At 35.1% G+C, this 27466-nt stretch overlaps 1 protein-coding gene across 1 annotated transcript in view; it reads right to left on the bottom strand.

Moving 5' to 3' along the window:
- LOC142339186 (glutamate receptor ionotropic, NMDA 1-like) overlaps positions 1-27466 on the bottom strand; it is a 127156-nt gene that overhangs the window by 76378 nt on the left and 23312 nt on the right. Inside the window, exon 3 of the mRNA XM_075388985.1 lies at positions 25336-25480. Within this exon, the coding sequence (XP_075245100.1) occupies positions 25336-25480 (145 nt within the window). The remainder of the gene's footprint in view (positions 1-25335; positions 25481-27466) is intronic.

The following is a 27466-nucleotide window of genomic DNA, read 5'->3' as shown; positions in this document are numbered from 1 at the left end:
AGCGGCAAAATGGTAAAGCGAAAAAAAGTTTGACGAAGTAAAAAAAAAAAACATAGCAGGACAAGTCCTGACATACAATTCAAAGAATTTTCATTGACTAAACAGAAAAACTAGACCAAGAATGGACTATGAGTGAATTGAGAAAACCATTTTTTAAAAATCAGATCAAAAAATAAGAAAAAAAAACAGAAAATCAACGTCAAAATGCCGCATGTGAACAAAAAACCACTAGCGAGAAATTAAAATTCAGTTCAAACAAAAAACTAGGCCTAGAATGAGCTGTGAATGGATTGGGAAAACCATTTAGAAAAAAATCCGATCCAAAAAATCGAAAAGACAGTAAAAATCAGAGTGAAATTGCCGCATGTGAACAAAAAACCACTACCGAGAAACCGAATTTTTGTTCAAACACCATTTTCTCACTCTACTTTAAAATTAGAGCGATAAAAATTCACGCCGCAAAACCACTCGCTTTTTCGCTCCATTTCCTGTTTCGGCGTGACCAAAATCACCACTCCAATTTGACTTCAAAAATCATGAAATGTGTGAACAGATTTTAAAAAAAAAAGACAGCGCCCCAATACAATTCAAATTCTTTGAATTGTAAAAATACGAGCGCAATAATAGCCGGCTGAGAAGATGAGGGCGGCTATTAATTACGTGAAAAGTTTAAACCGGTAAACCTTCATCACCTCACGAACTTGTGCTATTGACAAAACAAAAAAAAACAACAAATGAGGGCAAGATTCAATTATAAAGATTGGTCAAAATAATTGGTCTTTAAGTTAACGAGAACTGTAGATACGTCCTCAAACTAAGCGGTATAACCATTACAATTTGATCTCGAACTTAAGATTAAGACTATCTCGAACTTAAGATTAAGAACTGCCCTTCACAACATAAAATTGTCTTGAAAACAGTTTTGTTGAATGGCATTCTTATAGACTGGTCACGCTTGCGGCTCTAGGAGAAGAGAACTTAATGCTCTCCGAGCGCTACCTGCTTATCCCATTTTAACCATATGATTTTGATAAGGAAACATCAGCGAATACTTTTGGACCAATTGCTCTCGAGCAACTAACAGGGGCTCCATTCTATTTTAGTACGTTTCAGCAGGGGAAGGGGGTAGTACTGCGTCAAAGGTTTTACTAATGAGCTTCAACGATGTCAGAGCTTATATAGGCCACAGGTAAAATTGAAATTGAAAAAAATGAAACAAAGTTTGGCGTGCGTTACCCCTAACATTTAGTAGCAAAGAGCCTCCACTTCATTTCAACTGGCTGTTTAAAAATTTGACGAAAGAGCACAGCATATTACGCAAAATTATGAAGCCAAGAGTGACAAAAAAATACCTCGAGAAGTCAAATCGGACCGAAAAAATAAAAAAAAACTAACTACAATTGTTTCAAACTCGTTCGAGGAACAAATATTTCAAAACATCAATGGTTGAGCATGAAAACACGCAATAAATATCAAAATGAAAAAATTATATTTGCAACAAAAAATTAACTAAAATCAAGCACTTTTTCAATAATAGGTTCTGGAATGGCAGGGACTGTTTTTAAGATTACGGATGAAATCAATAAAACAATCACAGTTTCTGCACTCCCTCACTATTGCGCGTAGAAAAGAGTAAAGTCGGGTTTAATTATTCGTACAAGTGAACAAGTAAAAACAAAACCAACTAATCTCGGGTTAATTGCTCTCAAACGACCGGTTGGCTTCGGTGGTACCAAGCTGGGGCTTAGAGATGCGAGCATATTCGAGAAGCTAGCTGGCGCTTAGAGATGCCGGTGAGGGGCTGCGCGATGGGTCTGACTGATGGGGTCAAACTTAAGATTAAGAGCTGCCCTTCACAACATAAAATTGTCTTGAAAACAGTTTTGTTGAATGGCATTCTTATAGACTGTCAGGCTTACGGCTCTAGGAGAAGAGAACTTAATGCTCTCCGAGCGCTACCTGCTTATCCCATTCCTGAGAACTAAAAGTCAAATGAATCAGACGAATAATCGGTCCAGCAAAAAATTGCATAAAAAGATAACAGGAGTTCATTTGAGAGCATTAATTATCTGAAGGTTTATCAAATTTTGAAACTATCTTGAAGAACAGAAACAATTTAATAATCTGAATAAACCAAATAATATCAAAATGCTTTAGTTTGAATTACAGGCCGTAGTAAGCATATTCACTTTTTGGCGAATAAAGTCAATTTTTTAGTTAGCTTGGTCAAAATATTAGTCGAATTTTTTAAAAAAACTAACATTACCGCCAATGTCGGATGAATTGCTCGAACGACTTACAGGGATAACTTTATTGTAGGCCACCTCAGATGTTCAGTAGCAGCAGCTAGATCGATTGAATAGTTTTAATAAGAGGCTTCAAATGATTCACAGTGAAAAAGAAACCAATTTTAGCGCGCTTTTCGTTTAGTGATAAAATGCTTAAAATTGAGTCCAGCTGCCCAAAATTTTCAAAACAGCAATTAAGAACAAAGCCGTCATAAAAGTCACTCGAAAAATCAAAACCGTCAAACGTTTAGAATAATTGCCGGCCTCAAACTTCGTTTGAGAGCGAATAAAATGCGTTCATTACCAATAGCCCATGACGTGACAAGGGCTCTCCATTTTGCAATGCTTGTCTTCCTATTCCACTATCTCATCACCCCAGGAAAACTCTAATAAATATTAGCCTAAATGGGACTAAGAAGTTCAATAGTGGGCTTCAAATAACCACATTAGAGGTTAACATATACCACTATTAAGATTTAAAGTAAAAATGGCACACGTTTCGGCTTACTGTTCATTTGACTTTGTATTAAATTGCCGCCAATTGAATTCAGCTGCTCGAAATTGTGATTGAGAGAGAATTTTAGATCACGCAAAAAGTCAAGGGCATAAATTTCACTTGAAAACTCAAAACTGTCAAGCAAAAATTTTGCATACAAAAAGACACACATGTTTACAATAATTGCTATGAACTTAGTTCAAGAGCAATTAACAACACAAAATAGATATCCCTCTCTCAGATCCTAGCCAACATTTGACCATTGCACATATTTCTGGCATTGAGAAAACCATTTGGAAACAACTTAAGCATTTTTCAGTTAAAACTAGGCTTAATTAAGCGATCTTGATATTTAATTTTATAATCCTACATGGCAAAGGACAAGTTCCTCCTCCAATATTAAAAATCCACCCACACTGCAATTTTGTACATGAAATTTCTGCACATTCATATAAACTCAGGTGTGCAATTTCAGCTGCGAAGGGAGACTTTATTGCCTAATTTACACCATTCATTGCCACCATAAAGAATTTAATGGCACGTTAAATTAACCCTATACATGCATTCCAATAAAATTGACCATATCGCCTGCACACCCCAGTGCTGATACACACAATGGTGACGGTGTTAGCTCAGCTTTGGATAATATTCCCTTATCAAACGCAGGGTGCAAAAAGGCGTGAACTTTGTATGTTTTCCCTGCTGGGGCACAAAATGGGCGGACACGGCGAGACGGTCCACTGTGGTTTCAGGGGGTTTGATTAGGATGTGATGGTTCCGGTATTGAAGGATACACTAAGTTTACTCTGCCTATTCAACCTTCCGAATAAAAACATTAACTGAATAAAATTGTTCAAATCTAATTTTAATTAATCAGCTGCTACATCATGTCTATTATAGCTCCTCTACAAACCAAACGAATTCGAACTTATATTACCCACGACAAACTTTTGATGACGACTAACTTTTGGCTGTCAATAAAAAGTGAATGCAAACTTCACTGGGATTGGAAAACAATTCCAAAACTATAAAAAAGTGATCAAATTTCAGCATCTTCTCATAAATAAGGGTAATAAATATCGCAAAAAACGTCAAAAAACAGCAAAATATCGACGACAATAATATTAAAAGTCCAGATACCGCACTAAAACTAAATAACGCTACTAATATAACACAACTGTTTGCTACAACCAGGAAAAACCATCATTTAATAACAACAATTAGGAGTTCAAATTAAAAAAACTGGCAGTTTGCCAGAAAATAGCCACGATAGCTTCGTAGATCAACTGTCTCAAAACGATAAAAAGCAGACCGAAAAAGAGACCGTTCTCTTGGTTTCAATAATTGCTTAGATTTTACGTTCTCACTAAGAATAGATTTTTACTGCTTCTATTAGCTGCTCTCAAATAACCTTCATTTTATATTGAGTAACACACACTCAGTTGACCTTATCTCCTTTAATAAAAGTTTAAAAATTCTTTTCTATAGCGAGAAAAGTGATTTTTGAATGAGACACAAGCCACGTGTGACCAAGAACTTAATCCCACAAATGACTAAAAAAACAGTCCACTCAGACTGAAAAATGACGTCACGCACGAATTCAATCTTAATTGCATGAATGAATGAACAAAAATAAGATTTGAAGTGATCGTGATGTTATATGGCCACAACAAAAATCTTGACAAAATAAAACATTGAAGGACAAGTCCTGAAAGACAATTCAAAAAATTATTGTACCTGACCAGCAAACGATTGAAAATTAAGAGCTGAACAGAGAAACATGTTTTTTACAAATTTATAAAAAAAAAACAAAAACAATACCAATCAAAATGTATAAACTGAGTATCAGCAAGACATATGACAAAATGTATGGAAGCAAGAAAAGGATGACAAATAAGCAAAAAAGCACTTTCTATATATGAGAGGCGAGCAGAGGCAGGCAAAATGATAACAAATTGAGTCTTGCGAAAAACCTTAAACAGTTGTGACTATCGCTACTTTATTAACCATCAATTAAAATACTCAAAAATCAAACACGTGAAAAATCGCATTATTTTGGGCTCGAAACTAAAAATAAGCCTTTTCAACTTAGATTTAGTTGAATCAGTTAATAATACTTCGGTTAATTTCTTAGAAACAATGACTCCAGAAGAAACAATGTCTCAAAAGCTGCTCTAAAACTTCATACCTTCAGGCCATCTGAAATTTGATGGTTATATAGGACACAAAAGATGGTAAAAAATATACAATCCTAGACAATTTTGCCAAAAACTAAAATCATGCAAAAAATCTTAAAATTAAAATCACCAAATTATTTTCTGTCGAAGCAAAATCTTCCCATTACTCTGGCGTCAGACTTTCAGAATTTTCTGTTGCCCCCTCGAGAGAAGAATGACTTGAAAATTGACAAACCAAGTCCAAAACATTCAAGTGTCGCTAAAATTTGAAATGGTAATATATCATCCAAAATATTTCTGAGTTAAAAATCTATCCATCAGCCCATCTTCAGACCTATAAACTGTTTTATTGGAGTCTTGGAGTAAAAGACCTGAAAAAAGACAAAAAAAATGTCAAAAGTGAAAAAATTGAAAATTATTTAAATTAACCCTATACATGCATTCCAATAAAATTGACCATATCGCCTGCACACCCCAGTGCTGATACACACAATGGTGACGGTGTTAGCTCAGCTTTGGATAATATTCCCTTATCAAACGCAGGGTGCAAAAAGGCGTGAACTTTGTATGTTTTCCCTGCTGGGGCACAAAATGGGCGGACACGGCGAGACGGTCCACTGTGGTTTCAGGGGGTTTGATTAGGATGTGATGGTTCCGGTATTGAAGGATACACTAAGTTTACTCTGCCTATTCAACCTTCCGAATAAAAACATTAACTGAATAAAATTGTTCAAATCTAATTTTAATTAATCAGCTGCTACATCATGTCTATTATAGCTCCTCTACAAACCAAACGAATTCGAACTTATATTACCCACGACAAACTTTTGATGACGACTAACTTTTGGCTGTCAATAAAAAGTGAATGCAAACTTCACTGGGATTGGAAAACAATTCCAAAACTATAAAAAAGTGATCAAATTTCAGCATCTTCTCATAAATAAGGGTAATAAATATCGCAAAAAACGTCAAAAAACAGCAAAATATCGACGACAATAATATTAAAAGTCCAGATACCGCACTAAAACTAAATAACGCTACTAATATAACACAACTGTTTGCTACAACCAGGAAAAATCATCATTTAATAACAACAATTAGGAGTTCAAATTAAAAAAAACTGGCAGTTTGCCAGAAAATAGCCACGATAGCTTCGTAGATCAACTGTCTCAAAACGATAAAAAGCAGACCGAAAAAGAGACCGTTCTCTTGGTTTCAATAATTGCTTAGATTTTACGTTCTCACTAAGAATAGATTTTTACTGCTTCTATTAGCTGCTCTCAAATAACCTTCATTTTATATTGAGTAACACACACTCAGTTGACCTTATCTCCTTTAATAAAAGTTTAAAAATTCTTTTCTATAGCGAGAAAAGTGATTTTTGAATGAGACACAAGCCACGTGTGACCAAGAACTTAATCCCACAAATGACTAAAAAAACAGTCCACTCAGACAAACATGACGTCACGCACGAATTCAATCTTAATTGCATGAATGAATGAACAAAAATAAGATTTGAAGTGATCGTGATGTTATATGGCCACAACAAAAATCTTGACAAAATAAAACATTGAAGGACAAGTCCTGAAAGACAATTCAAAAAATTATTGTACCTGACCAGCAAACGATTGAAAATTAAGAGCTGAACAGAGAAACATGTTTTTACAAATTTATAAAAAAAAAACAATAACAATCAAAATGTATAAACTGAGTATCAGCAAGACATATGACAAAATGTAAGGAAGCAAGAAAAGGATGACAAATAAGCAAAAAAGCACTTTCTATATATGAGAGGCGAGCAGAGGCAGGCAAAATGATAACAAATTGAGTCTTGCGAAAAACCTTAAACAGTTGTGACTATCGCTACTTTATTAACCATCAATTAAAATACTCAAAAATCAAACACGTGAAAAATCGCATTATTTTGGGCTCGAAACTAAAAATAAGCCTTTTCAACTTAAATTTAGTTGGATCAGTTAATTATACTTCGGTTAATTTCTTAGAAACAATGACTCCAGAAGAAACAATGTCTCAAAAGCTGCTCTAAAACTTCATACCTTCAGGCCATCTGAAATTTGATGGTTATATAGGACACAAAAGATGGTAAAAAATATAAAATCCTAGACAATTTTGCCAAAAACTAAAATCATGCAAAAAATCTTAAAGTTAAAATCACCAAATTATTTTCTGTCGAAGCAAAATCTTCCCATTACTCTGGCGTCAGACTTTCAGAATTTTCTGTTGCCCCCTCGAGAGAAGAATGACTTGAAAATTGACAAACCAAGTCCAAAACATTCAAGTGTCGCTAAAATTTGAAATGGTAATATATCATCCAAAATATTTCTGAGTTAAAAATCTATCCATCAGCCCATCTTCAGACCTATAAACTGTTTTATTGGAGTCTTGGAGTAAAAGACCTGAAAAAAGACAAAAAAATGTCAAAAGTGAAAAAATTGAAAATTATTTAAATTAACCCTATACATGCATTCCAATAAAATTGACCATATCGCCTGCACACCCCAGTGCTGATACGCACAATGGTGACGGTGTTAGCTCAGCTTTGGATAATATTCCCTTATCAAACGCAGGGTGCAAAAAGGCGTGAACTTTGTATGTTTTCCCTGCTGGGGCACAAAATGAGCGGACACGGCGAGACGGTCCACTGTGGTTTCAGGGGGTTTGATTAGGATGTGATGGTTCCGGTATTGAAGGATACACTAAGTTTACTCTGCCTATTCAACCTTCCGAATAAAAACATTAACTGAATAAAATAGTTCAAATCTAATTTTAATTAATCAGCTGCTACATCATGTCTATTATAGCTCCTCTACAAACCAAACGAATTCGAACTTATATTACCCACGACAAACTTTTGATGACGACTAACTTTTGGCTGTCAATAAAAAGTGAATGCAAACTTCACTGGGATTGGAAAACAATTCCAAAACTATAAAAAAGTTATCAAATTTCAGCATCTTCTCATAAATAAGGGTAATAAATATCGCAAAAAACGTCAAAAAACAGCAAAATATCGACGACAATAATATTAAAAGTCCAGATACCGCACTAAAACTAAATAACGCTACTAATATAACACAACTGTTTGCTACAACCAGGAAAAACCATCATTTAATAACAACAATTAGGAGTTCAAATTAAAAAAACTGGCAGTTTGCCAGAAAATAGCCACGATAGCTTCGTAGATCAACTGTCTCAAACCGATAAAAAGCAGACCGAAAAAGAGACCGTTCTCTTGGTTTCAATAATTGCTTAGATTTTACGTTCTCACTAAGAATAGATTTTTACTGCTTCTATTAGCTGCTCTCAAATAACCTTCATTTTATATTGAGTAACACACTCAGTTGACCTTATCTCCTTTAATAAAAGTTTAAAAATTCTTTTCTATAGCGAGAAAAGTGATTTTTGAATGAGACACAAGCCACGTGTGACCAAGAACTTAATCCCACAAATGACTAAAAAAACAGTCCACTCAGACAAACATGACGTCACGCACGAATTCAATCTTAATTGCGTGAATGAATGAACAAAAATAAGATTTGAAGTGATCGTGATGTTATATGGCCACAACAAAAATCTTGACAAAATAAAACATTGAAGGACAAGTCCTGAAAGACAATTCAAAAAATTATTGTACCTGACCAGCAAACGATTGAAAATTAAGAGCTGAACAGAGAAACATGTTTTTACAAATTTATAAAAAAAAAACAAAAACAATAACAATCAAAATGTATAAACTGAGTATCAGCAAGACATATGACAAAATGTAAGGAAGCAAGAAAAGGATGACAAATAAGCAAAAAAGCACTTTCTATATATGAGAGGCGAGCAGAGGCAGGCAAAATGATAACAAATTGAGTCTTGCGAAAAACCTTAAACAGTTGTGACTATCTCTACTTTATTAACAATCAATTAAAATACTCAAAAATCAAACACGTGAAAAATCGCATTATTTTGGGCTCGAAACTAAAAATAAGCCTTTTCAACTTAAATTTAGTTGAATCAGTTAATTATACTTCGGTTAATTTCTTAGAAACAATGACTCCAGAAGAAAAAATGTCTCAAAAGCTGCTCTAAAACTTCATACCTTCAGGCCATCTGAAATTTGATGGTTATATAGGACACAAAAGATGGTAAAAAATATACAATCCTAGACAATTTTGCCAAAAACTAAAATCATGCAAAAAATCTTAAAGTTAAAATCACCAAATTATTTTCTGTCGAAGCAAAATCTTCCCATTACTCTGGCGTCAGACTTTCAGAATTTTCTGTTGCCCCCTCGAGAGAAGAATGACTTGAAAATTGACAAACCAAGTCCAAAACATTCAAGTGTCGCTAAAATTTGAAATGGTAATATATCATCAAAAATATTTCTGAGTTAAAAATCTATCCATCAGCCCATCTTCAGACCTATAAACTGTTTTATTGGAGTCTTGGTGTAAAAGACCTGGAAAAAGACAAAAAAATGTCAAAAGTGAAAAAATTGAAAATTATTTAAGTTTGCAAGTTAATATACCCACAATCTTTTCGGTACCAAAACACAGAGCACATTAGCTGTATAAATTATGCCTGACCTTAAAATTACCCAAATATTCAGAAAAACTTAAAATAGAAAAAAATGCTGCATTCTGAATTCAGAACATCAAATTCTGACATCACTTTGAATTGTAAAAACATCCAACATAACCGACTAACGTCGGGCGAATTGCTCTCAAACGACCGGCGAGCGGTTGGCATCGTCAGTAGCTAGCCACGGTTCAGTGAGGCTAGCTTTAGCTTGATTCGACTCTGCAACTTTTAGTTTTCTAGCCTTGTTAAATCAAATAAAAAACTGATATTTAAAAAATTTGCAAATTATTGCAAAAGTTAAAAGAAAAGCTTCCAGATTTCGCAGTGAAAACGTTTACAACTTTTTTATCTCTGTTGTTATATGAAGTATCCCATCGACAAGACTTGAAACGCTTCGTTGGCCAGTATTGATCGTTAAACAAAGAAAAAGACAAAAAATATTCTAAAACAAATGCAAATATTTAAAAACAAATGCAAATTTTAACAAAATCTTAAAATTCGTGATATTATTATCTTCGGAACGATTTCATTTTCACAATAGACTTTCCAGTATCCCTATTTCAAGCTTTAAATAGTTTCACTGGCTCATAAAGATCCATAAACCTGGAACATGATAATAATTTTCCGAATAATTGAAAAAAAAATAAATTTTTATCAGAAAATTTCTAAAACTTGAGTCAATAAAATATTGATCAATATTACGTGAATTCTAGCGGCTATGCGTCAACGTATCATCAAACCTTGGAAGAGGTCCCTAAGACCCTGGCGCCGGAAAAAATGGTAAATTCAAAAAGATTCAAAAAATTGAGAATATTTGCAAATTTTGCAAAAACTGCAAATATTTTTAAGAATTGCAAATACTTTCATAAATGAAAATCTTGAAAAACATCTTACTACATCTAGAAGCTATGCATTAACCTATAATCAAACCTATAATCAAACTAGAGGAGACTATGTGGCTCTTGAGGCTGGTGAACCTAAAAAATGACAAAAATTTAAAAAAACGTTTTGTCAAAAAAATGCTAAAGTTCGTGATGTTAAAATGTTGAAACCATTCCACTACCATTAGAAACTATGCAGTAGCCCATTATAAAATCCTAGAGGAGGTTCCTTGATACCTAAGGCTGAAAGAACTCAAAAAATGACAAAGTTTCAAAAAGCTTGAAAAACAATTGCGAACATTAGTATAAAATTGCGTTTTTTTAGCGATGGTTTTTTTATAAGTATAAGTCTCCAAAACAGTTTGAGCAGAAACACAGCGGAAAGGCTCTAAAACACTTAATGCCCGCTGTGCGCTACCTGTTTATCCCGTTTTTGAGGACGAAAAGTCATAAGCGTCAGACAAAAAAAAGGTCAAGCGAAATTTGGCAACAAAAAGACCGACAGGACTGATATAATTGCTACAAACTTCGTTTGAGAGCAATTAAAAAAAAGAGAGACCACCAAAAAAACCCAATTCTTGGATTGTGAAAAAACAAGAGAAAGCCAATAAAAGCACCCAGCTATCGCTTTGCGTTTATTACAAAATAATCGCATATAAAAAAAAATAATCGCCCGCAAAAAAAAAGATCACACCTACTTTTCTCACTCTATCAAAAGACCTCGTGATAAAAAACCACTGCTTTATCTCAAGTTTTCCAATTTGTTCGGCAGCAGTAGTAGTAGTAGTATAAGACTTCAATTACCTTCTGAGGGTGTAAACAATTTTGATGATACAAATGGTATAACAAAGATAAAAATGATATAAATTATGTAACAGCTAAAAAACATTAATTAAACAGAGAGTCATGCTATACAAAAACTACATCTACACCTAAGGTACCACGTGCAAGATAAGTCAAAATCATATTTATCATTTCTCATTGCCATTAGTAGATTTTGAGTTGCGGTTTTGGATTTGCAAGTATCCTTGAAAAAATTGATGCTGACATTAAGTAAATCCGCGGCGTCATTTAGAATACGTTCAACTCTGAAGAAAAACGATTTTTCTGTACATCTTTTTTTAGCGCGTGTGAGCGCCAGACGTTCACGATCAAGTGTTCGTAGGTTTAAATCCTTTGAGTCCAACTTGAAAAATTTGTCAAAAGATATGCAATTCTCGTTGTTTAAGATTGCCGTAAAAACACGTATGTCACGCTCGATGAGTTGATAGCATATTGGCAGAGAGCTGGATAATTTTAGCAGAAAGGAGTAGTCATTGTAACCAAAGCACCAACACAGGCCATGGATATTGAGCTGTTCTAACTTCCAGAGATCAGAAATTTCAGGAAACCAATCAGGGTATCCATATAGAAGAACCGATAAAACACATAAATTGAATTTAATAAATTGAATTTAACTCCAGATGGGAGGTTGAACGGAACACTGTGCTTTAAGTAATTGAACGATCGACGAGCTTTAACTATTTTTGTTTGAAGATGAAGACTCCATTTCAACGTTTTGGATACTTCAATTCCCAGATCCGTAATATTATCAAGCGAAGGAATCTCGACAGCACCAAGAAGTATATTATCCAATGACATTCTACCAATTTGTAAATAACCGCTTTTAGCTGAATTAAAAGACAACAAGTTACAATAAGCCCATAACCGCAACGAGCATAGATCATTTTGAGAACTATTCAAGCAGAATTCGCCATGGCAGAGCAATTTCGTGTCGTCAGCGTAGCAGAAAACTTTTGATACTTCGGGTACGTCAATCATATCATCAAGAAAAATTATAAAGAAAAGCGGTCCCAACACGCTTCCCTGAGGAACACCACTAGGAACTGGGAGGCTCTCTGATAAAACACCATCTAATTTAACACATTGACGTCTAGATGATAAATAAGAATTATTAAGTTCCACAAAATTTTCATCAAAACCAAATTGAATAATTTTCGAAAGCAGCGTGGAGTGGTCCACAGAGTCAAAAGCTTTGCTGAAATCTAAATAAACAACAACTTGTTCCATGTTTCCGTCGAAATTCAGACATAACTCGTGCAGAAATGTGAGAATTGCGTAACTGTAGAATGCTTTGCACGAAATCCATGTTGTCTAGGATTCAGCCGATCTTTAATCTTTGGATAAATAAACAGAAATAGAATTTTCTCTAAAACTAAAGATAACCTCGGGAGTATTGAGATAGGCCGATAATTTTCAAAGTCCGCTCGAGGTCCTTTTTTGTGAATAGGGGTAACAAAGGCACATTTCCAATTCTCGGGCCAAAATTGTGAATGAATAATATATGTGAAAACAAGATGGACGAATGGTGCTAAAGTATGTGCCACTTTACTTAAAATAGTCGGCGGTATACCATCAAAAGCAGGAGTCGCGCTACTGGGAACCCTTAAAAGATAATTTTGAATTTCGTCAAGGCTGAACTGAACATCAGATAACTTGATCTTATTGCCGCACACAAGGTCATTCAATCGTATTTCAGTTTTCGGTTGAAAAACTGACTGAAAAAATTTGTTGAAAAGATTTGCTTTCACTGAGCCTTCAAAAGACACCTCGTTTTTGTAGAAAATTTGTTTAGGGAAGAAACTTCTACCATTTAAACTTTTCAACATAGCAAACGCTTCATTTGTATTAAACCTTTGTACACTGTTCAACAAGACCTGCTTGTCCATGTCAATAAGAATCATTAGCTCCTTTTCGAGGCATTCAACTGTATTTTTCTGATGTTTTCGAGCTGTATTTAGTTTATTTAAACAATGCATTGTCTGCGATGAATAATAGAATGGAGCTTCGAAGCGCTTTCTCCGTTTTCTGTTAAGACTTTGATTGAGAGCGCAAAATACTTTACGATAGAACGTTGATAGGAAATCAGGATTCAAGTTGTGGCATTCCTGAGCGCAAAATCGTGAGAGTGTTAGATGCGAAGAAAATTTAGCCTCGTTAAAAGAGCTGATCGTATAAGCGTGCCCACTTGCATATTGGTAATCTAGCTCAACATTTGTTAAAAGAATAGGATAATGATCTGAGCACAATCGCTCTACAATATTGAAGTCCCATTTGTCGGGATGGGAGCAAAAAATTAGATCCAAAATACTTCCAAGCTCATGAGTAGGCAAATCAATAATTTGTGTAAGCAATAAATCGTTGCAAAAAAATTCTAACAATTTTTGCTCGTCAGAATGAGGCGAAGAGATCGACTCCCAACGTACTTTGGGAAAGTTAAAATCACCAAGTAGAATCCACTGGACATCTTTGCGTTGATCACATCTTAGGCTTGCCTCCATATCGGCAAAAACACTTCGCAATTTGTCTTCTGTAACACCAGGTTTGACATAAAACACCGATCCTCGAGGAGGTAGATATGCAAGTATAATGCAGAGAGTAAGAGTCTGGTTACTTAAGACAAGAACACAAAATTGCTCACACTTTGAATAATAAATTAAGCTAATAGTACCCAAGAAAGCGTTACTCATTGCTACTAGGATTCCACCATGATGGCCGGCCGTTCGATCTGATCGCAGAACGACTGTATAAGGGTGACCTGCGAAAACTCCATTATCACTGACCGAATCATCAAGCCATGTTTCTGTCAGACAGACAACAGTGGGTGAAAATAAGCTTAAGAGCTGGCAAAAGTTTAATCTTCTCTCAATCGATAGAATGCTCTGAATGTTAAGAAGGAGGATCGAAATTTGAGAGGAGCATTTTGTCTGTAGTCAATTCTGTTGTTGTACACGACCACGACGAATTTTGTATATGTTCGCAGGATTTTGACTTTCAAGTTGACGTTTCTGCAATTGCAAATTGTACTGCTGTACTCTCTCAGCTTTAGTTAAGTCTGGTGACACATATACACAATCGAAATTCTCACAATCCCTCAATGCTACTGCCTTACGCAGAAACTGATTTGGTTTTATCATTTCTTTAAACTTGAGAAGCAATAACTGATTTCCTGTATCACGCTGTGGTTTTCCAATCCATTTACATTGAACATCAGATGACACGAGAGATACATCAATTTGATTTGCAATTTTTTCAACAATATCGTACCCAGTACAATTCTCAGATGGCTTTGTCCCTTTTACGACTAAATTTAATCTTTTTGCATCTTTACGTGATTGCTCTTGCTGAATTTCAGCAAACAGTGTTGCTCGAGTCTGCTGCTCATTTTTCAAGGAATTCGTAACCGCTTCAGAGTACGATTTTGAATGTTTCAACTGATTAGAAGCACAGCAAAAACCGCAAGTGAAAGGTTGAGAGCAGTCAAAATTAGCGGGCACCAAAACTTTTGTATGTACAGGACAATTCGTAGTCGTGCATGCTATTAATTTTTCAACTAGCTCATCGCTGGTGGAACCGATATTGTTACGAGTTCGCGGAGGCATTAAGATTTTATTTAATAAATAGCCTATGGAACCAATACTGGCACCGGCGGCTTAAGTGGATGAAAAGACTGGTAGTGTCTATGGAACCAATACTGGCACCGACGACGCAGAAAAGATACAGCAACAAAAAAGTGCCCGTCAAGCTAGGAACGACGGGTCTTTGGAATATAATCCTGTGGAACCAATGCTGGCACCGGCGGATATGTTTTGTTCAAGTCCCTAGCTCAATTTGATCTGAAAGTACACAGTTTGTAAATTTGTCCAGACGTCTCTATTTATTGGGAAAAACGATATCGTTAGACGATCATAGTGCTCGTCTATTTAATAAGTTTATCACAACAATAAGGCTTAACAACTCTATTTGGATATTTTTCATTTGTGCCCCCAGTACGTTATGCTCTCCCAGTTACATAACACGTGTCATTACCTAGTAAATTATTATGTAAAATAAAGCACGTGCGGCTGGGGGCTGCAAATAATATGCACCCGCTAAGCAAGGGGGTACAAACGGAAAAGATCCTTTTTTCACGTGCGCCGTTGCCTTTCCATCCTGTTTCACTAAACTCGCCGGAAAAACAGAAGATCACCCTTCTGTTCGTGAACTCATCTCGGCTCGGAAAAACCGATAAAAATTTATCCGCACTTTCGGTTCGTAAAAAAACTGATCGAATAACAATATTCTCCGCAGAGATGTAATGTAGCAAAAAACTGATCGAATAACAATATTCTCCGCAGAGATGTAATAAGACCAAGAGTAATTTTGATGCCGTAGACACAAATAATTGGGATCGAAAAGAACAAAGACACTAAAACAAGAGGGGGTGTCCAAATCACCGGGTTGGAGGCGGGAGGACGGAGTTTGACGGAAATTTAGAGACTAGTAAAGCGTTGAGGCTCTAAGTCACTTAATGTTCTCCGAGCTTTACCTGATTATCCCATTTTTGAGGACGAAAAGTCAAATGGATCAGACGAAAAACTGGTCAAGCAAGAAATCACAGAAATATACCCGGTAGATTGCCGGAAAATAGCCGCCGTTTAAAAACTAGTGAAAAAAATGATTTTTGTACAAACAATTTTAATGTGCGAACTATTTTGATGTCATTTTGGCACTGAAGTATCAATACAAATGAGCATTAGAGATGGTAACTAAGTTTGAGTAACGGGCATCTAAAATTAGTATTTATGGGTTTATCCCGTTTCTAATTCTGATTTCGTTTTTTGATACTGACTCTGTTCATTTTGAATTGCTTTGCTGAGCAACTGCTGTCTAAACACACTTTTAGCAGAATGAGAGAATAGTGAAACTAGCCTAGAGAAAACAAAAATATTTCACGCAAAATGTTAAACAAGGTAAAAATGTGAACTAAGGTAAAGCGAAAAATTTTCATTCGACGAAGCAAAAAAAAAATAGCAGAACAAGTCCTGACGTAAGTTCAAAGAGTTTTCATTGACTAATCAAAAAAACTAGACCGAGAACGGACTATGGGTGAATTGGGAAAACCATTTCTAAAAAAACTCAGATAAAAAAATTTAAAAAAAAACAAAATCCATCTCAAAATGCCGCATGTCAACAAAAAACCAATAGCGAGAAAGCGAATTTTTGTTCAAACACCGTTTCTCACTCTTCTTTAAAAATTAGAGGAAAAAAATTCACGCCGCAAAGCCACTCGCTTTTTCGCTCCACTTCCAATGACGAAAATGACTCACTTTTGGCGTGACCAAAATGACTACTCCAATTTGACTTCAAAAATCATGAAAATGTGTGAACAGATCTTTAAAAAAAGACAGCGCCCCAACACAATTCAAATTCGTTGAATTATAAAAAAAATTAGGAGCGCTAAAATAGCCGGCTGAGAAGCTGAGGCCCCACATTTTTCCATTCAAAACCCTTTCCTGAACCCTACATATCCCGTATTTTACGTCTTAATGCCAAACCATTTTACCTGACCACTGCTTACTATAAATTTTCGTTGTTAATTGAACCAAATAAAAGAGGCCTGAAAAAACCGTGGTTAAATGATATGGGTTTAAAAAAGAAGGGATTAAAACGTGACACCAATTCCAGCAGTGCTTTATAGAACAATTTCTCAAATACTTTACAACGCATACAATTTTAAAACAACCTAAAGTGCTGTTATGCGGTAGCTATAACGAATGAGTCAATTACTCTTTCAATTCGGAAACTATCAAATAAGACAAGTATCGTGTCCTTGGTATTTTTCACCCACTAACAATGGCTTCCTTCAACATTTTCAAGGAGAAACTCTTTTAATCCTGACGTCTAGATGTATACAACCGGAGGAAAGATGTACGTATGACGCAGGCACAGGCTGTTATAAACTAACAAAAATATTCCGTTTTGTTTTCGAACAAAGGCGGAGTACTTCTAGCGCCCTCAGTGGTTGACAACGCAGAAGAGTACCTCTGTCAAATTTGTCTACCACCTCAAGAATGGAAGAGCCTGGGGCTACTTCAAAGAGATGCATCACAGACAAATACAATTTTACATCTACTATTACTCTTTTAATGAGCTGCACAAATCAATTTTGGCCCTATTGATTTTTTCCCCGAAGTTCTTGTCAAAATTTCAATGCATGCATCCACAATTTTTGTCATTTAATGAAACCTTCAACACCGAGGACAATTGTGACTTTACTCAGCACAGTTTAGCGAGGTTACAACAGCATTAGTCTTCCTTTAACATAAGTCTTCTTCCTCGCAAAATTGGGTTACATAACTTAACCCACAAGCAGAAAACAAATGGGTGCAAATGGGAAATTTTAAATTAATAGCAGCAGATCAAACACGAAATTATTACCAAATAATTATCACTACCAACATCCTACTGTAGGATATTCGTGCGAGCAGATGGACTGACACTCAGCTGGTTTTTCTTTTGGTGATAAATTGGTCCGTTTTGTTACGAAATGGGTACATTTAATTTTGGTTTTGGAAAAAGCGTTTTGGAATCCCGGAGCTAAATGATGGAGGGGTGAAATATTATAAAATAATGGCGGTTAAATGAATCGCGGTTAAAGTGAAAATTAAAACCAACTTTAACGACTTGCTCTTTTTTCTGAGTAATAATTCTAGCTCAAATATTCTTGACCTTGGATTCGCAACTTTTTGAATCCGCGTATTTAAATTAAATGACATAGCTACCTGTGAGGTAATCCGTCAAGAATATAATGACCATAACCTACTGACATCAAACGGACTGCTCTCGAACAACTGGGGAGCGTTTGGCTTCATTATTAGCCAGATGGGGCTTAGAGAAGCTACCTTAAGCTGAACTCAGAGAGGGGGCAAAGGAGTAGGGCGTCTTGATATAGGGGGAGGAGATCGAGCATACGGGATTAGGAGCGGAATGATGTGGTGTTGGAATAAAGTTGGAGTGAGGGTGGGTCTAAGCCACCTAAAACTTGCCCCCGCTAAAGCCATTTTGCGATGTCATGGTTGGTTGCATAATGCTTATATGCCTATTAAAAATATGCATTCAAACTGGGTGTTTTTACAAACTTCCTCCAGTTTCCGTAGGCCTTTACTTGTTGTCTTTTGCTTGTTAAATTCAGGATAACTGACGTCAAATATAGATTGAAGGTATGATAATGGGACCCAAATTCAATCAAACTGTTATTGTTTTTCGATTTGAAAAAAAAGCAATTTTGTGCAAAGTTAGCAAGACTGAATAATATTCTCATAGGTAACGACCAACTAGTAGATGAAATATACTAGATAACACGAACGATTTGATAAGTATGGGAGTGCCTTTAGACCCCCGGAAATTTAGTACGACGGACTCTGCGTGAGTTGTGGTTTCTTGTTGTGTTAATTGTCAACTCTTGGGTAACTCAAAGCATTCATTATTTAGGATACAGAAAAAAGTGCTTAAGTTGTCAAAAATGTGTTCCAAGGGGTTAACCTATGCCCAAGTTTTATTAACAATTTTATTCTGATTTTGCACTTTATAAGCAAGTATGAATAATAATAGAATAAAACTTTGTTTTTGAATTGACCTTACAATTTTCCTTTGCTTTACTGCTTTGTTAATTCTTGGGCGCCCTTCTACAAGCCTTCTGTTGGCTTTCTGGCCATTCCTTTCTTGAGAGTATATTCAAAAGTATATTCTTGAGAGTATATACAAAATGTATATAAATTGTGTGTTGAATGTATATAAATTGTGTGTTGAATGCTCTCAAGATAAATAATCAAATAAATGATCAGATTTAAATAATTTTTCTAGCCATTTCTTTTCCGTTTTGTGGACTTTAAAAAAGATCAGCAAAATACAATTCAAAAATTTTATTTATAAATTTTCCCAGAGTTTGGCTCGCTTTTCTATTGACTTGCAATAATGGACTTTTTCCGCCAGCGCCCCCAGTAAATTAGGCACCCCTATTTGTATGTTTTAACATTATGTATGGATTTGAGTTATTACGTGTGCATAGTTAGGAATAGGCATTTAGAAAATACTACTAGAGCGGAGGTTTGAAAATAACATGTATATATCAATAAGTCACTGCATAAACATAAAAAAAACTTGTTCCTATTGCATTTTTAGTAATTACGAGCTTTGTAAAGGGTCTACTACTAACTTTTTTTGAAAACTTACATATATGGTTGTTGCTGTATTATACCATAAACCTTATTGTGATAATAAATGACCTTTTCAGAAGGGATAAAAAACATTAACTTTTGGGTGCTGCCTAAATTTCGGCTATAGAGGACTGGGGGGGGGGGGGGGGGCGCTAGCGGAAAAGATATAATATGATACCCCCCATTGAGTTCACCACACTAAATTTATGATTGAGCGAGCAAATTATACGGCGCAAAATTCAAAAAGTCGAGCACACAAAAGTGAAATTGTTTGAGCAAAAGAACTACTACAATTATTTCAGACTCCGTCAGACAACAATTAATTACAGCTTTCCAGGGATACACGTAGAGGAAATTTTGAGAAAAAAACTTCAATTTGATTTTTAAGGAGTCTGAGTTTGGGATGCAGTTGTGTTAAGTCTCCGATTTCAGCGGAGAACGTTGGTTGCTAAAAACACTTGTAGACTAAATTTCTAATAGTTTAAATGAAATGTAATTTTGGATTTGATGTATCAATTCCTGCTGAAAAGATATGTTAGCCAGAAGATTAAAGTCAATGTCTCTAACGCAGTCGAATGTTTTATGACTACGTATTTCTACCTTTTTCTAGTTTCGTGTTTTTCAATAGTTGCAATGTTTTAAATGGTCACAAATAAGCGTGAACAACCTTTATTTTGAGTCAAAAGCGACATTTATTCGAGCACGTCAAGTTCAGTAAAATAACTACCACACAAAGAAAATAGCGCCTAACATCCTTTTATTTCTCAACTATTGTTTCTAATGACCGAAAACAATTTTATGACAAATTCCAACTGATTGAAATAGTTAACTTATTTGTTTTTCGTATGCAACTGAAATCACGATTGAAATGTAACTCTAACGACACGTCTACAAAGGCAGCAACAACTTTCGAGGCATCAAGGAGATGAGGAACCACATATAGATAGTAAGGGTTTTTTCAGACGTTTTCCATCATGCTTCAAAAATATGCATAAAGCCATTTTTGACTTGAGCTGATAATAACGGATATAATGGGTGGCTTTTCTGCCAGAGTCCCTGTACTTGCCAGTGGTTACTAATCAAGAATCAGCCGAGGCAAGAACTCACCAAAACTCGTCCAACAGAAAAGGGAAGAATTAGACGAGAAAAAGCCAGCGCCAAGGTTTATGAGAGGATCTTAATACCAAAAATTCTCATCTCCGAACTCCGGCAACTCGGAAAAAATTTGTTCTGAGATGTCAGACTTAAAAAATTGTAGGTTATTTTTAAGCCCGTTGCTGATTATTTCAAATAGCCAATAATTATTCATGGCAACACAACCTGATTAAATATAAATACATAAACCGACTACCGTCGGACAAATTGCTCTCGAACGACAGGCGGGGCACTTTAATTAGAGAGGTTGAAGCATTTATAACTGTTTTACGTCAAAAAGTCCTGTCAAGAAGGGGTTCGAACCCCCCCGACATCCGGCGTAATAATGATAATCACTAACCATTCGGCTATCAGGAACCTATTATGCCGTACCTTACAATCGATTGTTTAAGCAACAGAATTAGTTTCAGAAAGATGGCAATTTAGGTCACTTAATAAAGCAAACAAGCCGCGAAAAGGTCAATCGAAAATTGATCCAAAAAATGTTCTAGATCAACCCGTGTTGAGCAGAAATTTAACCTAATAAACATATAGGGAAGAATTCCAGAAGCGACTCGAGGCCTCATACTTTCCAAAACAATAACTGTGTCTGAAGACAAATCTTTTATTCCCAGGGTTTTCAAAGATTCAAGGAAAACTTTAGCATTGACATCATTGAAGTAGAAAGATAAAAACTACGACCTAATTCAGAAACCAAACATAAAAACCGCTCAGATCCAATTCTCAATTTCAACTTCAGATAGAGAGAAAACTCACTAAAATAAATTGAAACCGCAAACTTTTCCAAGCAAAAAATTTAGGATTGACACAAACTGATAAGGTCACGAAATAACCAGTCTTCTCAATTCAGAACTATGCGACCCAAAACACATATTGGGAAGATATAAGTATAGAAAACTTGCTGAAATGTGTTTAGCAAAAACACTTAGAAAAAGTCACCGTAAAAAATCGTTTTTGGCGTCACAACATTTTTAAAAGTAGCAAATACCTCTTTGAGACATCTTGATTAAAATTTAATCATAGTATCGCGAAGTTTAATTTCAGCGGGGAAGAGACAGACAAAGCAAAAAAACGTTCATTAGCATGACCTATCATCAAGACATTTCGAAGAAAGTACTCAACTAATTCAATTATAACAGGTCAGAAGTACAATAATTATAACTCCAAAAAATCTCTGAGCTGCATTGAGTCATAAAATCAGCTTCAATAAAAAAGTAAAATCTCAGAAAAGAATGAACTGATAAAAAGTAAAGCAATACAGCTGTGGGTTATGGCAACAGTTCAGCATAAAACACAAAAATAAAAAACAAAAATTGGCAAATATTAGAACCCACAGGTCACCGTTAATTTCTTTTAAAAGTCGGTTAAAAAGTAACAACAGTAGTAGGCATCTTCCTACTTTTGAAAGTTAAATTAAATAGGTAAAATTGCAAAAAAAAGTACATTACATTATTTTGGATTGAAGTTTTAGTTAAATAACACAGCCACTCTCCTGTCAAAACTAAAGAGTTAAAACAGAATTCGAAGACTCGAATTATTAAAAAACATCAAAAATAATGTTAAAAACGGAAGATTCAAACAACATTTCATTGAGTTTCAAATACCTTACACCAACAAACAATTGAATTATCAATAAAACGAAACTAAAACCTCTGACGATTCACAGAGAGAGAGAGAGAGAGAGAGAGAGAGAGAGAGAGAGAGAGAGAGAGAGAGAGAGAGAGAGAGAGAGAGAGTCTAATTCTAAAAATCAAACCGTACTACAAATAAAAACAAACAGAAACTGAAGAAAAAGCAGCCAAAATTGTATTAGTATTTGTACAATTCTATTCAAAGAAAAACACCTCTTTGAAAAACAGAGAACATCAATTCATGAATTGTCAAAGCCATGTTGCCATGTGCACTGACTACAAAAAATCGTTCAAATAACCGAAAACAATAACTTGGAAAAGCGCCAAAACACTGTTTCAAGACAACTCCCCACAAGCCAGTTAAAAAACCAACTTACATTGAAGAAATATTGTTCCAAGCATCCAAATTTAGCATTAAGGGATTAAAACTTTATGCTAGCTTGGTTTTTCGTTATGGCAACAGATCTCAGGTCAAAAACAAAAGCAGACATTTGGAAAGAATTTGAAAGATCGGAACTAACCTTCAAAAAGATATGCGTTGCCTCTTGCTTGTTTACTGCTGCGTGGGTGAATTTCTTTAAAAAACTAGTTCAACGCGCATTCAAACTTTCTTAAATTTTCTTTAAAAAAGTGTTTAAAAATGCGTGACCTTGTTTAAAGGTCCATTTTTGAGTAGGTTTTTGGAAGTCCAAAAAAACAATTTTGAATAAGCTTTAGAACTGGAACATGAGCAATTTGTGCCTGGAACATGATCCAGGTTCTGAGGAGCCCACATTCCTAAGGAAGAGAAACAAAGATCGAATTTTTAGTATAACAGTCTCCTCGTCTGTGCACATTTTAAGAACGATTACACACACCCGATTAGCCTCCTTTTCATCTGGTTGCAAATGTATAACGCTACGAAAAATCGGGATCATTGAAAAAAGCTTAAGCTTAATTTTTACATAGTACCGCACTAAAACGTGGGGCAATAAATTCATCAAGAGGCTTAAATAGATATCATTAGAGCCTTTTATATAGACCACTTCAATGGTTCTCGATGAAACTAATAGAGGTATATTTTTCATGTGAATTTTAGAACTACATTGTCTCCGGTTGAGTTCAGCTGCTCAAAAATTTGAACGAAATCACCAGAGTCAAATCGTCATAAAACACGACTCCAACTTCATTCAACAGCAAATGAAACACGGCTGTGAATACACAGAACGAACAGCTGAGCAATTTGCCCCCTGTAATTTTATTTGTTCATTGAGACATTTCAGCAGAAAAAAATTCAGACATTTAAAAAATTACTTAAACTTTTGATAACTACCAAGCGAAACCCATCTCTTACCCAAAAAGGTATTATTTTTTGAAAAATGGAGAGCTTCAAAATTTTCACAATATTCAATGTCTATCAATTTTTGCTATTGAATATTCGACAACCAATAGCTGATTATCGAGCTGATAAATAACCAAAAACAGGCAGACAGGATTAAATAAATTGATTAATTGGTCGAAGAAAATGCGAGATATTAGCAAAAATTATTTTTAGTTTCGCATTTTTCATTTTCGGAGTATAAACTATATAACATATTGTATGTTTAAACATTTCAATCACAAACACGATTTAAAATTCAAATTTTGCGATGAAGTCAGAGATATACAGCAGGATGTTAATATTTGGTCAAGGGAACAAAATACAAAAACATTTGTAAAGAAAATTATAAATCTATCTTTGGACATTTTTTAGCTCAGAAAGGGTGATAAATTTTTGGTAGAATGTTTGAGCAATGACCATAATAATTTCAATAAACACAGAAAAATACAGAAATAATGTGATATAAATTTCAAAAAAATGTAGTTTTTCATTTTTGTCTTTGGAAGTTTAAATCCATTTCTGTACACCGAGCACACTATACTTTATTCATACAGATAATTTATTTACGCTGACACAAATATAATATCAAAATCCCTTCTGAAAAACTTTTATTTATGAGTGAAAAAATTTGTATTACTTAAACATTTTATACTTAAAAAGTGGCAATAATTCGAAGATTTTTTTTCTGATTTTAAATTGCTTTGTTAAGCTCTGACAACCTTGAGCAGGGATTTTTTCTGTTGCCTACATGAAACAATTAGGACACAAAATTTCAGTTTTCCGGTATCATACTAATGACCCAATTTTTTTTGCTTTGAGAGTACTTTTGAAAGACAATTTTTATGAGGCATGAAAAATTGGCACCGGCTGTTGGATTTTGAGAGGTTGTTAAAAACGTCTTTGCGGGAAATTTCTCACTCTTTTAGGATTGTTGAAAATTCAAAATATTAGGGTTCTTGAGAAAAAAGTAAACTTTTTGTGCGCCGAATTGCTCGAAAGAAATTGAGAGAAAAACATGAAACCTCGACCATTGGGTTTTAAGATGCAAGCGATTTTTGCGAGCAAATGCAAAGAGGCGGCAAAAGTTGGGGGAGTCTAATAGCGCCCGTCAATTTGTTTCTTATCCAGTGTCTTGTGGCCGGACCATAAAAAAACATTGATCCTCCTAGCTCTAGAAAAGAGCAAACTTTGGGAAAAAAATTGTCGCAGAAAAAAAGCCATCATATGGTCACTAAGGGCTTCGCTCCACTTCGTTTCTCGGGCCTTTTCAATGTTAACACTGCATATCCGATTCATCCGTCTGCATACTGGAGGCAGTGTTTTTGTTGGCGGTTGCAAAAATGTAAATCAATTTAAAACATCATTTGCATTTTATCAATGAGGACATCTTTCTGTTTACTTAGATACCGTATCATGTACAAAACAAATAGTTATTTCTTCCACGAATCTCAGTTTTAAAAACGTTTTATAATATTTCCACAGTTCATCTAGATGACCTCACGGATGCAAACAAACCACGAACTTAATATATATTACTACATTAAAAGTGTTCAAGAAGCACTATATTTCAAGGTTGCCCTCTTCGGTATACTGCTCTGTAAAAAAACTAGAACTCATCATAATTCGATAATATTTTCCCACTGAAAACAAGTTGAATAAAAACAAGTTGATATACTAAAAACAATTCGCCATTGTTCGAGTAATAATTGAGGCAGTACTGACTTTGTCAGAGAATATGTTGTTGCGGTCATTGATGGATATGATGGGGATTTGGTAGAAAGAGAGGGTGTATGAGATGGCCACTGGAGTCATCAAGTCACTGTTCTCATTCCTCAGAATCAGAGCTCCAATCCCCTGCTGTACAAACCTGGAACACACACGCTCACTATCTCTTCATGCTCAAAATTAGTACAAGAACTTAGTTGAGGTCGGGATTTTTTTTATCCCTCCCCATAAACATTTAGTACTTAGAATAGATTCAACCCGCTATTATGCGCAGCTATTATGTGTGATATAGGTTGCATATAATGTCCACTAACTAATCTTGGAGAGGGGTGCGTTGGCCGCAACAGAAAATATCCCTGACTTGTTTGAAACCAAAAGCTCCAAAAAGAAGTGGTTTTAAGTAGTCAACCGGGAATGAATTGAGCTGTCTTTGCGTATCAAAAAACCAGAAATTGAAAGAAGGAATAGACCATCTCGTCTTCGGTCTCGACAAAAACATCAGTTTATTCATTCAATCAACCAGACAAAACCGTCAAATTAATGATTCGCGATCACATACAGGACGCATCAACTTAAGCGTTTAAATTAATCATACCACATTATCAATCTAAAATGGCAGCTGAGTCTCCAAAACCATATCCATAAATGACACTCCGTCTGAGAGCAATTAAAAATTTAGGGACTGTTTACATTCTATTCGGCAAAATATGACCATCAGTTCTTGTCATCATAGCATAATTAGCGCGTAAGCATCCTTTTTTAATGGACAGTCCTCCTGTTACATTAAACTAACAATCTTTACAGCCACCAAACACGCAATTGTTGATTGATACATGCATGAAAAAGCCAAAAAAAATGTCAGGCATTGTTTGCGGAATTGTTTGTTTTATTGTACGAAAACTTCCACCACAACAACGCAGAACCCCATCAATTTATGCGTTGAGCCAAATGATCAAATATCAAATCAGCCGGACAAACGGGAACACTGTAAAGAACTCGTCAGACAACATACATAAAATGACCTGCACAAGTATTTGCACTTATTTTTATTTCACCAGAGTTAATAACGAAAAATGAAAGTATGAAAACAAAATGTGACTTACTCTAAGATCAAAAATAAAACATAAACCGACTAACGTCGGAAAATTGCTCCCGAATGACCAGCGGGGGAGGGCAGGGCCTAGATTAATTCAGGGGCAGGGCCTAGATAAATTTCTTTATGGGTGCAAAAACTAACCCGACCTACTGAGTCCGATTCTGTCACCTCGACAGAGACATTAACCACCCGGTTATCAAGACCTTGTCATCGTCACTCTAACAATCGGTTTTGTTTGAACAACAAACTTTATTACGGAGTGAGAGCAATTGAAACCATTGAAAGCACGGAAATAAATAAAAAGGAGGTAAGAACCAACGAAAAAAAGGAAACCCAATAATTTATCCGGAAATTATCTGAACTAAAATTTTAAGCAAATAATTTCAGCAGACCATTGACAATTAATTGTTGCCAAAGGTCTCCTCGTACTAACAACGCCTACAAAAGGCTCCAATTAAGAATTGAAAAAGAAAAATTAGTGCCAAAAGTACAACAAAAAGAAAAAGTAAAAATAGAAATAGTCAAAAAAGTGCCAAAAACAAGAACTCAAAGTTCACTCCAATCAAACAAAAAGGTAACCATGACAACTAGAAAAATTACCTTGGGCAAGAAAATCACCAATACCAATAAACTTTAAAAATTCAATCAAAAAACAAAAACTGAGAAAGAACTGCGTCACTAAACAGCAAAAAGGTAAAATCAGCTTATAATTGAATAGTCTATCTGCTTCAGATGGTCCAAAATGTTTCGAATCGACTACCAACTACTTAATATAACTGAGAAAAACAATTTTACACAAAAAGTTGAAACCAAAGCAAAAACCAACGGCTTTGAAAATGTGCACGTGAACAAAAAAAATGTTTCAAGTGCGGCAATGGTTTTTACATCTGTTTCAGTGACATTTAAAAGAGTAAAAAACCAAAGATCACTATAATTTCTCTTCGCGCCCCAATAATTTAAAATTTTTTAAATCTTTAAAAAATAGGATTGCAATATTAGCCTACAGAGAACACGACGGCGGCTATTAATAAA

This window comes from Convolutriloba macropyga, chromosome 5 (assembly GCF_964194025.1).
Source record: "Convolutriloba macropyga chromosome 5, txConMacr16.3, whole genome shotgun sequence".
NCBI classification, from domain to species: domain Eukaryota; kingdom Metazoa; phylum Xenacoelomorpha; order Acoela; family Convolutidae; genus Convolutriloba; species Convolutriloba macropyga.
This window is presented reverse-complemented; position numbering and strand designations above follow the sequence as displayed.